The sequence below is a fragment of the Diabrotica undecimpunctata genome, chromosome 7 (assembly GCF_040954645.1).
Source record: "Diabrotica undecimpunctata isolate CICGRU chromosome 7, icDiaUnde3, whole genome shotgun sequence".
In the NCBI taxonomy this organism is placed as follows: domain Eukaryota; kingdom Metazoa; phylum Arthropoda; class Insecta; order Coleoptera; family Chrysomelidae; genus Diabrotica; species Diabrotica undecimpunctata.
This window is the reverse complement of record NC_092809.1, coordinates 102819652-102842628: the sequence shown is the minus strand read 5'-3', so window position 1 is coordinate 102842628 and position 22977 is coordinate 102819652. Positions and strand designations below refer to the sequence as shown.

At 32.0% G+C, this 22977-nt stretch overlaps 1 protein-coding gene across 1 annotated transcript in view; it reads left to right on the top strand.

The window, feature by feature from the left end:
* LOC140445671 (TAR DNA-binding protein 43-like) overlaps positions 1 to 17337 on the top strand; it is a 31319-nt gene extending 13982 nt beyond the window's left edge. The window contains exons 4-6 of the mRNA XM_072537909.1: positions 11052 to 11276; positions 14790 to 14984; positions 17070 to 17337. Of these exons, the coding sequence (XP_072394010.1) occupies positions 11052 to 11276; positions 14790 to 14984; positions 17070 to 17167 (518 nt within the window). The 3' untranslated portion in view covers positions 17168 to 17337. The remainder of the gene's footprint in view (positions 1 to 11051; positions 11277 to 14789; positions 14985 to 17069) is intronic.
* The last annotated feature ends 5640 nt before the right edge of the window (positions 17338 to 22977 follow it).

The window sequence follows — 22977 nt, the reverse complement described above, 5'->3', positions numbered from 1 at the left end:
TATATTCGAAATTATTTTCAGTACCTCATTTTGGACGGAAATGATCTCCATATTGAACGTAACGGATATTTCTCAGTGTCAGATACAATATCTGTCAGTTTTTTAAAATCAGCGAAGCGTCTTTCAAACTCGTTATGACGTGCTTTAGCTACGCGGCTACCCTTTTTTTCAACGATGGAAAGTTGTTAAACCCCTTCTACTAATTTGCTTAATCAATAATTTCAATTTGTTGACAAAAGAATGTATTGCGCTCATCATATCGATAATTGTTTTATTTTTACCTTGTAGTTCAAAATTAAGGAGGTCAAATGATTTGTTAAATCTGTTAGGAAAGCCAGATCAGCCATTTTTCGTTTTGAAGTAGATGAGTGTCATCCCCCCGTTCTTCTAAAAAAGAAATTACTTCGGGAAGTAGTTCCTGAAACCTAACTTAAAATTTTTCACGGCTCAACCACCTCACATCTGTATGCAGAAGTAAATCAGTGTGTTCCGCAGAGTCGCTAGCTTCCAATTGCGCTTTAAAAAGACGTCGTTGCAAGCTTCGCGCTCTGATTGAATTCACAATGTTTGTTGTCATCTTCAATGTTTGATGTCGTCCATATTTAAAATTTTGGAACACAAAACTTGCTGGTGAATGATGCAATGAAATGAAAAAAAAAAACGATGGAAAGTCATCGTTAGCTCGACATCTGTTGTAATACACACGAGTTTGTAAATCGGTAGCTCGTATTGTTTCACAAAATTTATAAAAACGTTGTATATATCTTCTCCGCGAGTTTTTTCTTTCAGAGGCAGCATTATTAACCATTCTTCTTTAGCCCACATGTCAGAAAATACCATCCGAATGAAAATACACAACTAGGCGGTATCAGTCATATCGGTTGACTCGTCAAATTGCAAAGAAAAGTACATAGCATCATAATTATTTCGATCATGCACGTATGATGAGTCAGGACAGTCCCCGTATTTTCTCCGTGAATCGCGATCGACTTCAAAAACTTTGGCGATCGACCGGTCGATCACGATCGGCCCTTTGAGCACCGCTGGTGTAAAGGATCGTCCAAAGTCTGGTAGACCGAAAAGAGCAACTAATGACGATAATAGTTTAGATATTCTATTAAACATTCAGGAGAATTCCAAAGTATTTACGATTGGTTAATCCACACTGGATACGTGAAAACCAATACTTAAAGACCACAACCACTCAATGTATGCTCAGGTATAGTGGGTATTTAGTTAATTGGGACATTTTTTATGGAAGGACATTTAACAAGCATATTGGAGCCAATTATAATGAGATATGGTTTCCGAAAGACGGAGCTCTATCTCATTTTGGCGTAGATCAGATATTTCCCGGACGATAGATTAGTAGATTAGGTGGTATTGAATGGCCTCGGAAAATATACCAAGGCTGGCCTAGATATTAACCTCGCGAAAACAGAGTACCTATCTACAAGTGAAGAAGACATAGAAGATCTACAGATTGATGACAACGTAACAATCAAAGGAAAGGATAAATTCAAATACCTGGGGTTTATAATCACGAAAAAGGCAACAACAGAGGAAGAAATTACACAAAGATTAGGACAAACAAGAACAGCAATCCGACAACTTAACTCAGTATGGTGGGATAGACACCTAAATATGAAGACAAAAACGCAGATTTATAAAACATTAGTGCGAAGTATTATGACATATGGGGCTGAAAATTGGATCATAAACAAGAAAACCAGCAGTAAGATAGTAGCAACAGAGATGGAATGCCTGCGAAGATGCTGCAGAGTAACAAGAATGGATAGGAGAAGTAATGACGAAATAAAGCAAAGAACATCAATAGAAACAGACATACTAACATATATAGAACAAAAAAGACTAAAGTGGTATGGACATGTAAGAAGAACTAGCGACAGCAGATGGATAAAGAAAATAACCGAATGGAGCCCCATAGGAAGGAGGAAAAGAGGACGACCCCGAAAATCCTGGAGGAACGAAGTAGACGACGCCATGAGTAAGAGAGGACTGAACGATGGAGAATGGAACAACAGAGAGAGATGGAAACGGTTGAGCGAGGGAAGGCAGTGAATACTGTAGAATCCCTAAATATATATATGAATGGCCTCCTGGTTTACCCGATTTAAATCCTAAAGATTATTTTCATTGAGGATACTTAAAAAGTAGAATTTATAAAACTAAACTAGCAAGTGTTGCAGAACTAAGGCAAACAGTACATAGGATGAATAAAAAAAAACTATTGAGACGATTAAGCTTTTGTTTTATCTTTTTAAGATGTTCCTGACTGCATAAAACCTAAAGTATTGTATACGGTTGAACTGGTATTGAAGTGGAGATTTCAATAACGTAAAATATACTTGGGGGCGGCAAAATTTAACCAAAAATATAAATATCAAAAAAATAAAATCAAAACGCCAAGCAAGCAAAGTGCAAAAAAAAATAACTGGCCAAATAGTTGCTATTAAGAAAATAGCGCAGTTTTTCACTCTGATGTATAATATACATTAGTATAATAAAAACAATATTACCAAAATTGTGCGTAGCTGGCGCTGACCGATGACTGCTGACCGATTACATGCACCGGCGGCGGCGTTAGAGAATTCCCCGATATTTTCGGGATTTTCCGAAACTATCGGGAAATTAATCTTTCGGGCACGAAAAATAATTGCGAATTGAATGACAAGTTGCCTATTAGTGTGATTTTTTTTTAAATTTATTTCTGTTATACATTATATTATTACTGTTATCAGTGTATTGTGAATGGTAAGTTTATTCCAAATAGCCTTTTATTACCTACATATATTATATAAAGTTAAAGTAGTATTTTACACTTTTTACTGATTCAATTTTTGTTTAGCATAAAAAATTTCCGGTCTTTATTTTTGTTCAAATTATAAACTGTTATTTACTGATTTAGATGGCTGATGGTAGAAAGAGACTTTCTGGTTCACAATATCGAAAAAGAAGGATAGAAAAAGAGGAAGACCACAAGCGATTAGCTGACTCAATAAAAAAGTTTTTTGTATCCACGACGAGTACACAACCTCAACCTTCAACAAGCCAAGGCCTAGATGTTCAATCTTTTATATTAACTGAAAACGATGCACAAGAACAGGACCAAAATAAATCGACCGCCGAAAACATTACACTGGACCAGGATACAGCGAATACTCCCTCATATAATACGCAAACCGAAACCGCAGATATTGATGTAAGTGGAGAGCAATTTAAAGATCCAGCATATTGGCTAGAATTTTTTTTTTTTATTTAAAGAAATAAAGTCGCATCCAGCCAAAGGTTATTAGCGACATTCCTGTAACATTTGTAATAATCTTAAATTTAACATTTGTAACAATCAATCATTGTAACAATTAATTACAATTTATAAACAATTAAACATTTGTAACAATTAATTATTAAATTAATTGTTAAATTTTGTGTAACATATTTATACATTTGAAGTAACCTAATAAATTGTTAGGAACTAAACTTTTGTTGAGGACTGCTTACAGGTTATTTGACAAATTGTAAGACTGTCTTTGATTTACATATTTAGGACAGTCTATCAAGAAGTGCTTTATACTGTCTACTGTATTGCATGTTTCGCATTTTGGAGGTTCACTATTGAGAAGAGATAGGCATGAGTATACCTACAGTGTCCAAGTCGTAGACGTGTAATAATAGTTTGGCATCTTCTACTTCTGGCTGTGGACTTCCATGAAAAAATATCACTTTTGATGGTTCTGAGTTTCGAACTAGAGTCATTCCACGCACTTAATATCGTATTTTTGAAATAAACTTTTAGATCGCCTGCGATACTCCGACACTCTGTTTCTGATGTGTCACTGGTGATAGTGTTACGTGCACTAGTATCTGCTTCTTCATTCCCTTCTATGCCTATATGAGATGGTATCCATAGGAAGTGGACTTCTGAAATATCAAGAGATTGTTCACCAATTAGATGATGGAGCATAGCAAGGCGATGGAAAAACCATCAATATTCAACTGAAGTAGAGACTTGAAGTTAATGTTGGCTTAACTGAGATGTGTCACTTTCCGCTTCCGATGCCTCACTGCTAATATAATTATGGATTTTTTTCATTATGGACGTGAATTTACGTTTTATGGATCTTTCCTTTAAATAGGGATAAACTTGACAGCATATGGGACAAAGCTGGTAGGTCTGTGGTATATTCTTGAATTGTGGTTATAGAATCTGCTGACCCCGTGATATTTATTAGGAGCATGTTAAGTTGATCAACTTTTAGAGGGAAAGGCAGAAGGCGATTTTCTATGAAGTTTTTAGCAGGGCCAAGTAAGATAGAAAATGAGCATTCAGAAGTACTTGCTGAACTAATTTTAGGTTTTTTAGATTTTGCTTGGACTTTAGGTGGTGGAAAAATGTTACATTCTTTTGAGGATGGATCTGCTTCAGGTGAAATAATTTCATCAAAGTTTCTTTTTGGTTGATTAATTATGTGACTGTCCTTATTTGATGCATCTACTTTGTTCGGTATCTCCGGAATATTAGAAATAGACATTTGTTCACACTGAGAAGGGTTTGTGTCATTGCATGCTTGCAAGGATATATTTGTTGCGCTGGATACCGATGCTTCATTGTTTTGGTTGGGGTTTAGTTGAGCTAGTGGTCGGAGCACTGTGAAGAGATGTGTCCTGGCTTCTTGCATTTAAAGCAAACTAAACTGTCTTGAGAAATGAATATTCTATATGTCGTTTTGTCAAAAACAAGAGTAAATGACTCTGGTAGTGTTAGATTGTGAGGACTGATATAGATTTGTCTTCGAAAACTAAGGATGTGATTGTACTCAGGCATAGAAGCACTTATTTTGAGGAAGGTCATGGGGGAGACAGGAACTATGCCGATTTTTTGTAACTCACTGATTAGCAAGTCGTGCGGTATTGAAGGACATACGCCGGAGAGCACAAGTCGTTTCGCTGGTGTAATTAACCTTCTTGCTCTGACAATTTCACCTTGTATTTCTATTTGACCATGATTATTCATAAAATCGTCCACTATTTGTTTATTGGATAAATACATACATATGCGATTATTAGATAATCTAGAAGAGAAGATTATATTTTTCGGTTGAATTATATTTCCAAGTGGGAGAAGGTAGTCTTGAAGTTTGGTGCACTAAAGATAATTGCTTGGGACTTTAAAGGAAATTGCACTCTCGACGCTGCCGAAGAGTATGACTGTGATGTGTTTATTTGATTTTGATGGTCTTGTATTATAGAACTGTTGTGTGATTCCATGTTTGAATTTATTTCGATAAACGTTTGTGAAAAGTAAGTCCGACTCTGTACACCTGCTAAAACAGGTATATCGGTCTTTACTAAAAGCGGTTATTTGCTGGTAAAACTGGAATTGTTTATTGACAACAATAACAAATAATTGCAATTTGCTGACTTTCATGCTAATTTAACTGGATATTATGTACAGAGTTTGTACACTTACAGTTTATTTCAATATATCACTAAGATTCACAATTTATAACTTACATTAAACTTTGTTAATGTTAAAAATATTCGGAGCCCATATTGAATACAACATTATAATTATCGATGCAGAACCGAACTCCATTGGCTAGAATTATTGGCAGATACTGTTAGAGTAATAATTTTAGACAGAGGTCCAGTACAATTAAAAAATATCATTTATCCTGCAACTAATTTAAACAGGTCTTTTAGCTCTACTTACTTCGTAAAAAAGTTAACGAATAATGAAAAAGTACCTAGAAAATGGCTTATTTACTCAAAATCTAAAGATTCAGTATATTGCTTTTACTGCAAATTATTTGGTTTCTTCTAATAGTTTTAGCGATAATAATGGTTTTAGGGACTGGAAACACTTGTCTCGGGCTTTAGAAAGACACCATACTAGTAAGGGGCATTTCAAAAGTGTTACGAAATTGATTGAATTAAAAAAATCAATTGAAAAAGGTTTAACTATCGATTATATGAATCAGAATTTATTTCAAATAGAAAAAAAAATGGACATCTGTTTTAGAAAGAATTATTTATGCGATTCAATTTTTGGCTTTCGAAACTATTCGAAAAAAGTAATGGCAATTTTATTAAATTAATTGAGACAATTGCATAATTTGATAGTGTAATGGCTGACCGTATCGGCAAGATTCAAAAAGATGGCAAAAAATGGCACATTATTTGGGCGATAAAATCCAAAATGAAATAATCACCTTAGTAGGAGAAAAAGTTAAAAAATATATAATTGAATCCTTAAAAATGTGCAAATATTTTTCAATTATCCTTGATTGCACACCTGACATTAGTCATCAAGAACAAATCACAATTGTTGTTAGATTTGTTTTTGTTGATGATTTTTCTAAAACTATAGAGGTTCGAGAACATGTTTTAGGATTCTGCGAAGTTAGCAACACTACTGGTCAAGGTTTAACTGATTTTATATTAAATTTTTTAAAGGAATCTGATATTAATATTGCCGATATACGAGGCCAGGGTTATGACAATGGTGCCGATATGAAAGGCAAACACAATGGCCTACAAAAAAATCTTAGATATTAAGCCCAAGCCTTTTTTGTCCCTTGTGCGACACACAGCCTTAATTTAGTCGTGAATGATGCAGCAAAAAGCTCGCTTAAAGTTACCACTTTTTTCAGTATTATTCAGGAACTATATGTCTTTTTTTCGGCATCAACATATCGATGGAATATTATTTTAAAAGAAATGCCTAGGTTAAAGCTAAAACCGCTCTCTGATATCCGGTGGGAGAGTCGAATTGATGTATGAACTGGAAAATGTTTATGTTAATTTAATTTAATTTTTAATTTAAGTTAATTTTACCAGGAGGTGTACAAATGTTGAATGGAATTAAAATATTTTTAACAGACATGAGATCGGACAATGGGCTTATAAATTTGCTCAATGAAGCTAAAAAAGGAGCTCAAGAAATGGATGCAGAAATTTCATTTCCTGCAGTTCATACAGTTCGTTCAAGAAGAAAAAAAGACTTTTTATGAATATGAACATAAAGATAAGCCAATTCAATCTCCAGAATTACATTTTAAAGTAAATTTGTATTTTTATATTCTTGATATTGCCATCTGAAAATTAGATGAGAGATTTCAAGATATGTTGAATCTTTTGGTTTTTTAAAAATTCTAAGTGTCTTTTCTAAAGAGGAAATAAAGAAATATTGTACCAATTTAGAAACTAAACTAACTGACCCGGAAACAAAAAATTTAGATATAAATGCAATAGATCTTTAGAATGAGATTGATATATTGTCTATTTACATTACTAATAAAAATAATATGTCGGCCAAAGAAGTGTTAGCCTATCTCGTTGCTAACGAGTTAAAAGGAATATTTCATAATTTATTTGTTGCGCTTAGAATATTTTTAACTATGCTAGTCACTGTAGCTCATGGGGAACGATTATTTTCAAAACTTAAATTAATAAAAAACTACCTAAGATCTACCATGAGCGAATCCAGGCTTACAAATTTAGCTATAATGAGTATCGAGGAAGATATTATTTGTTTTAATTTAGATATGACTGACATAGTTAGGGAATTTGCACTTAAAATGGCAAGAAAAGTCGATTTTAGTATTTAGACGTGTATACCTACCTAGTTGTGTCCTTCTCAATTGTGAGAAGGACACAACGAAAGATGGAGAGATCAATACTTGGAATAAGCTTAAGAAATAGAATAAGAAACGAGGAAGTTCGTAGACGAACCGGAGTGGAAGACATTATCGAACATATTACAAGGCAAAAATGGAGATGGGCAGGACATGTTGCAAGAATGAAAGACGACAGTTGGACAAAAAAATTGCTTGAGTGGAGACCACGGGCTGACAAGCGAAGCCGAGGAAGACCCCCAACGCGATGGACCGACGACCTCAAAAGAATCGTGACCAATTGGATAGCAGAGGCGCAGAACAGAAGCAGATGGAAAAGTCTAGAGGAGGCCTATGTTCAACAATGGACAACTCAGGGCTGATTGATGATGATGATGATGATTTAAATGTTCAAAATTGTGTTTTTATTAATTTTCCCTAATTTGCGATATTTTCTTATACAAGTTTTCCAAAACTGCTGATGAGGCGGCAAATTTGGTTATTGCACCCTGGCGCCAAAATCTCTAGGCTCGGCCCTGTACAGGGTGTTCAAACATCAAATTTCAAATCTTCATATTGCACAATTCTTGTTTTTGTGCAATTCGGACTTTGTTTCCAGATTTTTGGTTCACTCTGTATATCATTTAAGAAATGAATCAGAAAACTATGCTCAAAATATCGAGGGGTAAGAGTAATATCCACAATGGATAGACGGAAAGATTCTGAAAGAAGAATAGAGCAGGCCAGAAGAGACAAAATCGATTAGGACCTTAGAATGAAAGCCATCTGGCAGATAAATCGTACATATAACATATTTACACACTAGAGCAACTGTTAGAATAGTAAAAAGCAACCTGCACGCCGTCTATCCATCAGAGTCGGGGCCTTCTTATATTTCTTCTTTCTCCTGGCCACCCAGAAGCACTTTCTTTATGTGTTACTTTCTCCACCGCTCTTTGTACTTGACCAGCCATCTTATCTGCCCTTTCTTTATTTTAGTCACCAAATGAGGCACTCTCATTACAGACAAAGTAGGCTGTAACGATGAAATCAAACGCAGATTCCCAATAGCACGTAATGCAACCATAAAACTCGTATATGGAGAGACTCAGCAATATCCCAACAAAATAAACTAAATCGAACACATTAATTTTCGTTATTGCAGCATAATGCATCTGGATGGAGAACCACGTTACAAGCGATAGAGACATCATGTCAATACAGTGAAACTTGGTTATAGCGTCATTGAAAGGTCCATTAAAAAGAATGACGCTATATCAGAGTGACGTTATAAAAGAGGTAGAAAAAAAATGAAATTTTATTGAGGCAAAATTGTATTACAGCATTATGTATTATTACAGCTGAATTTAGGATAAAAAAATTAAGAATTAAAACATCATGTATATGAAACTTACATTTTTTATGAAAAATTTAATTAAGTTAATAAAAAAATTAAGTTATTTTCTTCTGCACAACCCTTTCCGAAAAATAAAGTTTTTTTGTGCAGTGTCCTTAATAATCTGAGCTGCTTCTTTGGTAGTTGTGGATGCCTCCATAAACTGGTAGAACCTGGATATGGTCTCAGCAGCTCTCATTGTTTCTTGGATTGTAGGACAATCAACGCCGTCTTCTTCTTCTTGATTATCTTCATCAACATCCATTTCCACATTTTGCACTTGTTCCAGAATTTCTTTATCACTTAAAACTTGAAATATTTCTACCTGATCGTCTACTGAAATTTATTAGTCAAAAGAAGTTCCAAACTCTCTCTGGTTAACATCAAATTTTTGTATCCACTCTGACAAAGACGTTTCGTCATCCTCGTCAACATCCTGAACATTGGGAGAAACTACAGGCACTTACAAATTACGTAACCGCACTCCACGCATTGTCTAAAAACTGAACTGCATCAAGGATGGTAATGTTCACGGGTTCCCTATTATCCATACAAAAAATCATCCTTTTCAAAAGCTTTTTCCGACAATGGCACTTTAAACTTCTTATGACTCCTTGGTCCATAGGCTGCAAGACACTCGTGCAGTTGGCTGGTAAGAAAACTAGGTTGATATTGGTCAAATTAAGCTTGGGATGGGCTAACATCTAGGATGTAAACTTTTCCCAATAACCAAAAGCTTTCTTTTCTCTGTACCTGTCATTTTTGCACAAACAAAAGCCGTGACTCTTTGTTTTGAAAGTTTTCCACCACACACTTTTAATTTGAAAAAGATACCAGTTTCATCGCCAATGAAGAAATCTTCATCTTTGTATGGTTGCCTTAGTTGTGGCCATGTGTTTTGTATCCAATCACCTGTCACGTCCTCGTCCACACATTTTGCCTCTCCAACAATTTTCGCGAAGGAAATTGAGTGCCGGGCTTTAAACTGATCTAGTCAGCCTTTACAGCATGTGAAATCTTCACCAAACAGTTTTCCGTACTCTGTAGCTTTATCCTTTAAAAGTGGCCCGTACACAGGTATATCAGAACTGCGACACTGCTTGAACCATTTGAGTAGAGCTGAATCTACATTACCACAAATGCACTTCCTAATCTTTTTAACATTTTCTTCGTCCACATTAAAGGCTTTTAAAATTTTGTCCTTGTTTTTTAGAATTGAGCCGACAGTCGAATTAATAAGTCCAAATTGCTGACATGCATCAGCAATTTTTCGACCACTTTCAAATGCTCTTATAACACGCACTTTATCTTTAATAGACAAAGCCTTCCTTTGAGTGCTACAACTTGCCATTATCAAAAATAAAAAGTTAATTAATAAATTAAAATCTACAAACAAAACGAGCTTAACACAATTTCACGGTAGCGAAATTTCTTAAACTGACTGTTCTGAAACAGAAAATTTGACTGTTAGGATACTGATAAATGAGAAATCATAAAACTGTCAAGGTCACATAACTGTACACAGAATGGATAATCGGGCTTTCTCGCATTCTTTATGACGCTATAGACGAGGCTTACTTTATTTTTAGCCGATAAAATCGGGTTTTTAATAATGTTTTCGAATAGTTTTTGGCCGGACCTATTAAAATTGACGTTACAACCGAGATGACGTAACTACCGAGGCCATAATATCCAAGTTCCATTGTATACTCTTTCGAAAGTCAAAAGACAAAAGATAATCAGGCTGCAGCTTTTTGGATAGCGCAGAAGGAATGGTTCTGGGTAAAAAGACTAATATATCTATACCTCAGAGCTTTAATGAGTTTGGCTGTAACAGGCAATAAATATTTTGGCCGAATTTAGGCAATCTTGCGCAGAAAATTATATTGCTTTCTATTTAAAAATTTCTGAAACCTGTTAATAGAACTTTGTTTTCTTGGCGACTACATGTTTTAAGAAGAAAATATAAATAAAAACAGTACATTACTATTTAATTTGAAATAAATCATTTATTTTAGGATCATCGGTTTATGTCTCTGATGCCGCCCCTAAAAACAATTCTAAGAAACCGGTTACGAATGATAGAGGCGGAGACAATAACAATTTTGGTTCTTCATTTAAAGGGAATAATTTTTCAAATGAAAATGACCGGTTCAATGGAAATGACCGGAATCAAGGCAACTTCAACAACCAAGGTGTAAATAGAGGTGGTCCAACAGACATGAAAAATTTTGGACCTTTAAGTAAGTGTTTATATAATAATATGTATATTGTTTCAGAAGCTATTTTTTTTTGGAAATTAATATTGTGTAATATTATTTACTCTCTTTAATGGGAGTTAACCACAATTTCAGTTGAAAATACGGTTATTTTGACTACAATTACTTTATTTACTTTAAATTTGTGTTAAAAATAAAAAAAATCAAATAAGTGTATTTAAAAGTTAAGTTATGTTTATATTTGTTTTGACTTAACCCTTACCGTATACACAATCCTTAGTTTTATACTTAACCGTTAGGGATCAAATCTTATTTTAAAGTATTTATGCATGACGTGTCCATATAGAGCACATATTTCGTATAACTGGTAATAAAGCGCCATCTCAATGCAGCAAAGTGAACTTTTATGAAAATTTGCAAATGGCCGCGGTCTGACAGCTGGTCATAAGAATTGTGCAATTTGATATTCAATTATCGAAGTTTGTACTGAATATTTTTGTACAAAAAATAGCGACATCAAGGATATACGTTCAAGAAAGAATTTCTGTAAGTATTTTCACGTATTTCTTTATATTTTGGTATTTTTTAATCAAAGATATGCTTGTGCCGTATATGCCACAATATGTACTGTCGTACAAAACTCTCTTTCATATATGGCACAATATGCGTTTTGAACTAGGTATTACTATTATTTTTTTTATTTTAGATAATGGATCCAAAAAGTTTTATGGTGAAACTCTTGTGGTAGTGGACATACCAGATGGTAGTGAAGATGAAATGCTATCAGATGATGATATTTTCCATATTTATTATATTAGCCCCAGATTCAGACTATGAAGATGATATAATATACCATTTTTCAAAGTAAAAACGTTGCACGTCACAATTTATATACAGTGACGTCACTTATATTTAAAATTTCCAGAACGTCAACCTTAGAGTTCGAATTTTCCTAACACAGCTAATAATACGAAACCCACACGGAACTGCTCGATATTTCATCGGCGTCAACATGGTATAATAATCAGAAAAATGTAATCATCATTATATTGGGAATTTTAGAATTATATTGATTAAATAACCAAAAACATTTGTTATTATTAATAATATAAATTTATGAAATAACTCTTTAAGTCTAATATTCCACAAAATAATAATTTTAATTAAATAGATTAGACAATTGTACGCAACTGATACGGGAATACTTCAAATTTTAATGACAGTTCAGCGTGTGACAAAATTGTTTAAAGTGTTGCCGCTTTTTTAGAGTAAGAATTTTGTTTACGTTCTAAATGCTCTAAAAGAGGTAAGTTTAAAATTTGGAATATATAATTTTGTATTAAAATGTTTTCTTATGTATTTTAGTGTGTTGCAGTAGTCTTAAAACTAAGTGTATTTACTGTTAATATAACAGTTTGACAATTAGTTGACATTTAAAAATTCCTCACTAACTATTCTGATGTTTTAGCAACGCTGTGGGGTTCTGACGTCGGTAAATCTTGAATGACGTGCAATCTTTTTTATATGAAAAAGTCTATAGATAATAATGAATCAGATATTATTATCCCAGAAACGGATTTAGAAAGCAGTTCGGATAACGAAGATGATATTTCTTTGGACGAATTACGACGTAATCTAATAAAGAATAGAAATAAAAATCATCCAACTTGGAAAGAAGGAAATTTGGTAATATCAGATGATGATATAAGATTTCGGTACTACTGACCTGCCACCTGAGTTGCAACAAGCGGATTCCCCTTATGTATTTTTAAATTTTTGTTTAACAATTGAGATGATCAGAGATAGTATCGAACTATATTATATTCAGTGGAAAAAAGACCTCAAAAACCTTTGAAACTTTCTGAAAATGAACTGGACAGTTCTTAGGAACCTGTATATATATGTCATTAGTGCAATTGCCAAACCTAGAAGTTATTGAACTCCAGCCTGAATCATCGATTGATCTTAGATTTTGTGTCATGCAATAGATGAGAAGAAATAAAACGTTTTTACATTTTGCGAACAATAACAATGCTATTGCTGCCAGTAATCCTGGTCATGATAAACTTTTTAAAATCCGACCGCTACTAAATAAACTAAGGAATCAGTTACTCAAAGTTCCGAAAGAGGAATTTTAGCCATAGATGAGCTGATAATTCCAACAAAGGCGCATTCATCTATAAAACAATATAATCCGCAAAAACCCCACACATGGGGATATAAGGCGTTTGTTCTTAGTGGTGTCAGCGGATTTTCTTACGATTATGAAATTTTTTTAAGAAGCCAAACTAATGTTGTACCCAATGGTTTTCCTGATTTAGGGGTAAGTTCAAATGTGGTTCTTCGGCTAACACAAACAGTACCAAGACTTATAAATCACAAAATATTCTTTGATAATTAGTTCAACAGCGTCCCATTGCAAATTTGTATTGCAAATTTATCTAACGAAACAGGGTATGTTACCACTACGAACAGTTAGAATAAACAGAGTGCCAAACAATAATATGCCAAAAGAGGCTGAATTAAAAAAGAACGGCCGAGGAGCTATGGTAGAGAAAATCGCCACAATTGATGGTACAAAAATATCTGTTGTTACATGGTATGACAATTAGTTAGTAAACATTTTATCAACATATGCTGGGAGTATGCCAACAGTAGAAATTAAACGGTTTTAGAAAAAGGATAAGGCATATATTATAATGGTTCCATGTCCAAAAGCTGTAACGATCTACAACAAGTATATGGGGGGAGTAGATCTCCTGGATTCAATGTTGGAATATTATAGGAACTCAGATCCAACAAACGTAATATGCGTATATTTTCCATTTATTGATTTGATGACTGTCAATGCGTGGATTTTTTGGAGAAGAAGTGACAATGAGTATAATAATTTATCTCTGGCAGATTTCAAAATGGCAGTAGCACAGTGTTTATACAAAGTTAATAAAGCTGGTTTTACTACAAAAAGGGGTCGTCTGTGTGGAGCTATGGAAAATTTACAAAACAAGAAAATAAGGGGTCCAGCAACCGATATTCCAATGCAAGATGTACGAACAGATGGATATGGTCATCTTCCATTATGGTGTAGTGAAAGGCAAAGATGCAAATATTCCTGTGGTTCAAAATGTTTCATATAATGCGAGAAGTGTAATGTTTTTCTTTGCTTAAACAAAGATAGAAATTGTTTTTACAACTTTCACACTGAATAATTATTATAATTAGAAAGTAATTAACGTCATTTTTTTATTAATTTTTCTTTTTGAATCTTGTTTTAATGCATAGTATGCCATATATGTATGACACACAAAAAAAATACAAAAAATTAACCAAGTAGGATTTTTTTTATATTTGTACCGTAATCTTGTAAGTCAAGTTTGTAATCATAGATTTTTTTATAAAAAATAAAAAAATCATGCAGTAAGGGGTCAATTGTGTGGAAGTGTCTAACTATCCAAAAGAAGGAATGCTCATTCCATGATCTATCCCAATTAGGATTTTTTTCGATGGCTTATTATATTTTATTTCTTTCTTTTATAGTGAATCCTGCTTTTTTCGCTGCTGCTTTGAGTCAAGCAGCCAGCTGGGGCCTGATGGGAAATTTTGCAGGTGCCAATAATATCGCTAATGGAAGAAACAATATGATGAGCAGTGGCGAAAATACGAGCGGTGGAGGTCGAAATATGGATAGTGGTAACCAAGACTTTAAAGTACAAGGCAACGGGATTAATAGTCGTAAGATTTTTAATAAATTCTTTCATATTTTAGTAATATTATTTCATATCAAATTGCATCTTTGTTTCTTTAGTTATAAATCTTCTTCGGAACTATGTACCAGGATTTGCTTCACAAGTTTTTATCATCTATTTTTCGTTTATTTTATGTATTTTGTTCGTTTTTTAATATTTTCGATGCTACAATAAACATTGTCACCATAGGGAGGTTAGGGTCTTCACAGAAGGATTAACCCATATCAGCTCCCTAGGTGCTTTGCAGAGGACTTCGACCAGCCCAATCGAATCTGTGTTTCCGTTCCAATTTGGTGGGTTAGGTAATTTCTCACAATAAAAACACAGTTTGGTAGTAGAAAGCTTTTAGCAAAAGAGTCTAAGGACGAGTGGGGAGCAGAACCCCGTGAAGGGGGCTCCCAGGGTATAGAAAAACCTATATGGGAGTCGGAGCAAAACTAGACTAGACTTGGGGAAAATGAATCCTTTTTATACATTTTTCTTTCGTATCAATATGTGCATTTTCAAGTTCATTGGCCAATCGTAAATTGAATAGAAGATAAAAGGCGGGACGATGCGCATAGACGTGCTCATTGCTCCACAGACTAAGGCACGCGATGACATCAGTTAGAGCCAGTGGAACCACTCCTGAATACGGCGCGGCAGACGAAATTTGGTTCAGTCGCCCCTTCCATGCGAAACACAATGTACTAAACAACTTAAAAATATCGACTTGAAAATTTTATCATTCGTTTTATTGACTTAGCAGTGTTAACTTCTTGTGTAAATTTTCTCCCATTTCTCTGTCACTTACTTAAATTTATTAAAAACTGTTCATACTCAAGACACATTTGTTTAATTCAGTAATTCAAACGGTAAGTCTAACAATAATTTCTTATCATTTAAGATTTGAGAAATGTAGGATAAGATTTCCTAATTTGGACCACTTTTCAAATATCTATTGAATTACACATGTTAATAAATATTTCAAAGTTGTATCATAAAAATCATTTACTAAATACCGTTTATATTTCAAAAAATCACAAATAATAGATACATGGTACTTTATAATATTTTATTTTTCAAATGAAAAAAATATAAAAAAAAGTCCAATTTGGAATACCGGCATCTTTAATTGGACCATTAGCGCCCTAAATTGGACCGATGCGCGATGTTAAAACCTACTAAACATGAGGAACGTATTAAAAAATACATATTGACATAACATAAACTAATATTCAACGTTTTGAATCAACGTTTTAAAGTGCAGGGCAAAAGATCAGTTGGAAGACGCCAGAACTCGTGGCTGAAAGACCTGAGAAGATGGTTTGACCGCTCATACACAGAAATCTTTCATGTAGCAGTTTCCAAAGCTACAATTGCCATTTGGATCGCCAACTTTCGAAAGGAGACGGCGCAATAAGAAGAAGAAGTGATAAGGGTGGTCCACTCCAAACATTTGCTTTTTAGTTTTTGAACAAAATTTTTTATCTTTATATTTTTTTATGATGTGGCATTAAAAAATACTTTCCCTTAAATCCCTTAATTTTCACCTTAATATTACTAACCTTTATGTTTAATTGTCACATTAATGTCAAAGAGTTAGTTGCCATACTTCTTCGAAATGGCTTGACCGATTTTAATGAAATTTTATATGTATATTTGGTTGAATATACTACTCTGAAATTTCTTCCAGGAAAGTTGTTTTCATTCAAATCAGGTGACACAATTATAAATCAGAATGAGGTAGTCAACTATCGTACAGAGTTTTTGAATTCATTGGAATTGTCTGGGCTCCCACCTAACAATTTACAATTAAAACTAGGATCAGTTGTCATTATGCTGCGTAACTTTAATCAATCTCGACTGTGCAATGGAACGAAATTGACTGTAAAAATATAAAAATATTTTTATCAGAAAGTATTAATTTGATTAAACTTTCATGCATAATGTTTTTTTTTTGTTTTATTTTCTGTTAATTTGTTACACACATTATTTAGTTCTAAGGTGATACGAAGTTCGCCGAGTCAGCTAATATAAAATAAAAACATAGAATGTAATAAAATATTTTACTTATTAAAATTTTTTACAGAAAAACCAAATGGAAGTGGGCGTTCAATGTTTAATAATTCCAACGATTCTTCTTGGGGAAGGCAACAACACCGAGACAGAGAAATATCAAGATATTAGCAAATATTTCGTTTTAGATATTTTTAAATTATGATATTTATTCGTGAAATGCAGAAAATCGTGATTGTTTTATGTCTGTAGTAATTAGACTATTTTTAAAATATTTTAATTGTACGTATGTGTAGGTGTTGTACAATGTACACAATTTTTGCAATAAAATATTGTACGAGTGTCTTATTGAAACAATTTTTCCCTTCTCTAGAAGCCGACTGTTCTACACGGATCGCACTGCAGGTCAAATGGACCAGATTGGATCTGTTTTGAGGTGGATGTGAATCTCTATGAAATCGCCAGCGCCGGCATTACATCATATCTCCAAGTTATTGGTCGTATTGGAACGTGTGATGCGTTAAATGAAAGGGGAGGAAATAACGATTAAATTGAGATAGAAAAAACAAACAAGGCGACTATCAAAAGGGACACTACACCTTATCTTCGTATAGCGACATAGGAGATATCACATGACAGTATGCATGATAATAGACACACTATAGGGTAAATTTGCTTTATTGACCTGAAGATCCTCTGAGTACAAAATAAACAACTGATCGAATCCTAACCTGCGACAGCAAATGAAAAGACAGAATAAGATAGAAAAAACAAACAAGGCGACTACCAAAAGGGCACTACACAGCATCTTTTTTATTAATAGATCGCGGATTGTATGCAAATTACATATATACGTGCATATTTTGTCAGTTTTTGAAAAAAATGCATATTTTGAGAACATTTTAATTTACCTGGATATTATGGTCATCTTTACACCCAAAAATTATATTTAACAGTTCCCTCTGATAAGGTCGAAGAATTTAAGGAATTTTCAAGTCGAATGGTTGTATTCAGGTAATTTAAATTGAGTATTTGCAAGAGACTATTTATTTTTATTACTGTTATCTAAATGACTGTTATAATAATGAATGAGACACTGTATTTGTGAATAATTCTACTATTGTTAGAAAATGGACAATACCATGCCATTTTAAGAAGGTTTTTATGATCTTATAATTCGGTTGTTGGTTTGCACATTAAATATTGGGTAGGCATAACTAGACTCAGATTAGTATTTTCAGTTTGTCGAAAAGCTTTGGTGTGTTAACATATATATATATATATATATATATATATATATATATATATATATATATATATATATATATATATACTGAAAAAGCGATAAACGCTTGTCATCAACGCTGATCAAATAGAATACAAAACTCAAATATTTGGGTGTGCAGCGGAAGATAGGACAAAGAAGTACTCTTTTTAGTAAATTAAGCTTTCGCAAATCTTTATTTGCATCACCAGGGTGCTACAATAAACAAAATTAGTACAAAATACAGAAAAGGAATTATTTTGCATCTTACACTAATTGAGGTTGGTTGTCGTGATGTTTATCAAATGAAATGAACAACTCATTTGACCCCTACAAATGATGGTGAAAACTATCCAAAATTGTTTTTTAAAAAACGTTCTTTAACAAATACATATTTAAAACACATATACATGAACACTTAAATAAAATTATGTTAAAATAATTACAGAACATGTCATAAAATAAAATTTAGGTTATAAACATTCTTATCAGAAACAAAGAATTGGTTGTGAATTCGTTACTGCCAACTTAAAACGATAGAACGTTAGATCTTAATGATAACAATGTAAAGGTAATAGTATACCTGATAGACGCTGAACTTGAAACAGAATATAATATCGCAAATAAAGATTTGCGAAAGCTTGGTTTACTAAAAAGAGTACTTCTTTGTCCTATCTTCCACTGCACACCCAAATATAAGAGTTTTGTATATATATATATATATATATATATATATATATATATATATATATATATATATATATATATATATATATATATATTATATAAATATATAATATATATATATATTATATATATATATATATATATATATATATATATATATATTATGTGTGCGTGTATATATATATATATACACGCACCAGTGAATAGCTCCTCCTTATATAGGAAATTTAGATGTGATAGGTCCTTCGTATACGGAGGACTTATCGCAATCATTATAAAAGAAGTCGAAACGTCATTCTAAACCAATGAGCAAAATTTCAGATGGATAAGTTATTGCGTGTTTTTGTACGTTTGAATACTTTAGTTCAATATGATCGCCACATTACTTGTTGTGTCGCCAGTGGGCGTGTATATCGTTACGTATATTCAAATTATAGTTTACCGACCTTAGTTCTTCCTATTTTTATATTACGGTGGTTTAGTCCTCTGGGAGTAATGATTCAAAAACTACTTAATAGTCTACCAATCTTTCTTTAAACTTTAAAGTAATATATATATTTCAACAAAAAATCTGAATCAAAGTAGACAGGTTTTTGGTTACAATAAAAGTGATGGTGAAAACGAAAAATAAATTCAAATGTATTTTATTTGTTTTATTGTAAACTCTGATTATTTAAGGGTTATATATACATATATATATATATATATATATATATATATATATATATATATATATATATATATATATATATATATATATATATTGTTATGATGTGTTTTTTTTTGTTGTTTGAATGATGAGCAATGAGTATTTTTAATAATATAATATATAGGGTTTTTATCGCGGTTCTCAAAGAATTAGCTTGTAAGTACTTTTTTAAATTATCTTTATTATAACTATTATGAAACACACATATATATCTAACCTAGTCAATGTAAATTTAAAATAAACTATCTTTAAACTGATATTCTTATAAAACTAATTAAATTCTATAGACAATCTAAAATTTAAACAAACTATCTTCAAAATTGAAATTGTTATGACACTAACTAAATTATATTAACAAAATTTTGTACCTTTCTTTCACTGAATGCCTAAATGAACTGTTTTCCACTAAGTATATAGATTCTAATCACCACTGAATGTCTTCGTACTTCAGTTATCCTTGTTTTTTGTGAAATTACTTTTTTCAATTATCAGCTTCTACCAATTTAAGATATAGTTTTCTTCTCCAGCATTTATACACCACCAACCAAACCAGCAAACAGCATTTATATTTATTCTTCTTTTCAATATACCAATATCCAATTATTATAAGTTGATTTATACTAATCTCCAACCATAATATAATTTAATTTCTTCCAATATACTTTTATAATCTTCAATAATTATTTGTGTATAATTATAAATGTGCATTAATTATATGCATAATTTTTAATCTTCATTTAACTCACTATATTAAACAATTCTACTATTTGTACCTGATTCACTGACTCCAACTAACTTTCATATTTCTTACTAAACTTTTCTGACTGACTTCTTGAAAATTCTGAACAATTTACTTCAATATTCACTAACTAAATGTGTCTATTAACTTTCATAATGAACTGGCCTGACTTCTGACTAAAAACTTCTTAAACTGCTTGACTTCAGACTAAAAACTCAAAAACTGCCAAAAACTCTTCTGACTGCACTATCTAAAACTTTTCTGACTAAAAACTTTCAAAAACTGCCAAAAAACTGCCATCTTGAATCCAAATCACGGGTATTTATATGTTTTTGGATTTTCTAGAACTATCTCGTAAGATATCATGTTCCAATTTGTTCCATTAACTACTTGTCTGAATTTTCTGGAACAAACCATTTCGCAAACATGGCCATCTCCGGAGATCCAGAGAATTCCATTCTTTTCTATTAATAATTTTGTTTACATTTAGGCTTTTCAGATCAGAATATATAATTAAATTAGTAACTTAACATTCTAATTTAATAAAATACACATTTCAAACAATATATTATTATAACCCACTTATATTCGTAAATATTCTTAAACGTCACTTCAGAGTATAAATATCTGTCAATCTCCGAGAGTATTTTTGGTTGCCTAAGCACATGGCTCACTTATATATATTTACAATATTAAAATACAACTTTTAACAATTATTATATGCTAATTTATTAAAAATGCCCTCACATAAATATATTTTTATTAAATTCTCTAGTATATAACTTATTTAAAACAACCAAATATCTAATATTATGTAGTATATAACTTATAAATTATTTTCTATAAACCCTAATCGTCACAATACCCCAAAAATAATATTTAAAATAAATAATTTACTTATTATTTTTTTAAATATTAATTTTCTCATACCTTATTAAATTTAATAAATCAATTTTTTTTTTTTTATTTATTTAAAATGTGTTAAATACATCCCTGTTCGCTGTCTATATCAAAGCAGAGAACAACGGAGCACAGTTCGGCTATTCTATGGTCAAACTGTCATGTCAAATGGGGCAATGGATGCGATATCAGAGAATAAAATATAACCTTAATTAAAATATAATCGATATGGTGTTCTGTTTGTTTATAGACAAAATCTAGGAATTATTTCCATTCAAAATAACTTTCATCAATATAAATTGGTAAGTTTTTCCACTTTATTATATTAGAAAGACATTTTTATAGCAATTATAGTATCGAACCCCAAATTATGATTTTTAGGGTATCAAACAATTTCCATATATACAAAATTCAACAAGTATGATGTCAAATTGATTCAAAATAATGAAATCTACCATCTACCATTTAACAAATCAAGTCTATTGAATAAAATGGATATATCAGTAAGTTATTAGTGTTATTATATTTGTGTTAAAGGTATAGAAATCATTATTCAATCTCTTCATGATATTGAAAAATGTCGTTGATATGAAATATGCCTCTTAGTCTGTTCTCTGCATCTATTAACACATAACTATTTAGTCCATTCTGATTTTCAATTGTATATGGACCTTCAAACATTGGTTGTAATTTCTTACAACGGTTTTCTTTAACATTACTTTTTCTAAGTGAACGAATTAACACTAGGTCTCCTTTTTGAAATGTGATTGGTTTTTTTATATTTCGATTTTGTCTTCTGATATATTTTTCAGCTTTCCTCCTAATTCGGTTATTCACTTTCTGCATTACTTGTTCTAACATATCCTGATTATATTCACTAATCCACTTTCTGTTTCCTATATGGCCAAACATTAAATATTCTGGTACTTCCTCTGTATTCAAATTATGTGTATTATTTAAAAAATATTCTACTTGTGGTATATGTTGCTGCCAAGTTTCGTGTTGATTTTGACACAGTATCCTTAAATATTTTATAACTTCTTTAATATATCTTTCTGCAGGATTTGCCTGAGGATGTCTGATACTTGTAAAATGAATGTTTATTCCCTTTTTCTCACAAAATGTCCGAAATTTTTGGTTGTTAAAATATGTAGCATTATCTATTATGCAATTTCTAAATGGTCCTATTTCTTCGAAAAATTGATTAATATATAATTTTAATGTTTTAACATTTGTTCTAGAGCAGGGATATAGTTTAATAAATTTTGTATATAAATCAACTATCACCAGTATATGCTTTTTTCCTGTTGGACTGAGAACTAAATTTGAAATAAAATCCATGGAAACTGTATTTAGTTTTTCATATACAACATTAGATTTATATGTGTTCTGGTTTTTGAAATTCTTTTCTTTGTTTAGTTGACATATTGGGCATTGGGTAGTAATTTCTTTTGCTATACTTATGTCATTCTTTGCAAAATAATTATCCCTAAATAGCATCCATAGCTTTCTTGAACCAATATGCATATAATCGTTATGTAAATTTTTCAATATTTTCTTTGCTAAAGTTCTAGTTATTACATATACTTCTATGCCATTTATTATTTTATAATATACTCCATCTTTCCTAAGGACTTTTTGTTTTTCACTCAAATTGATCTGATCTCTTATAATTTCTTCTT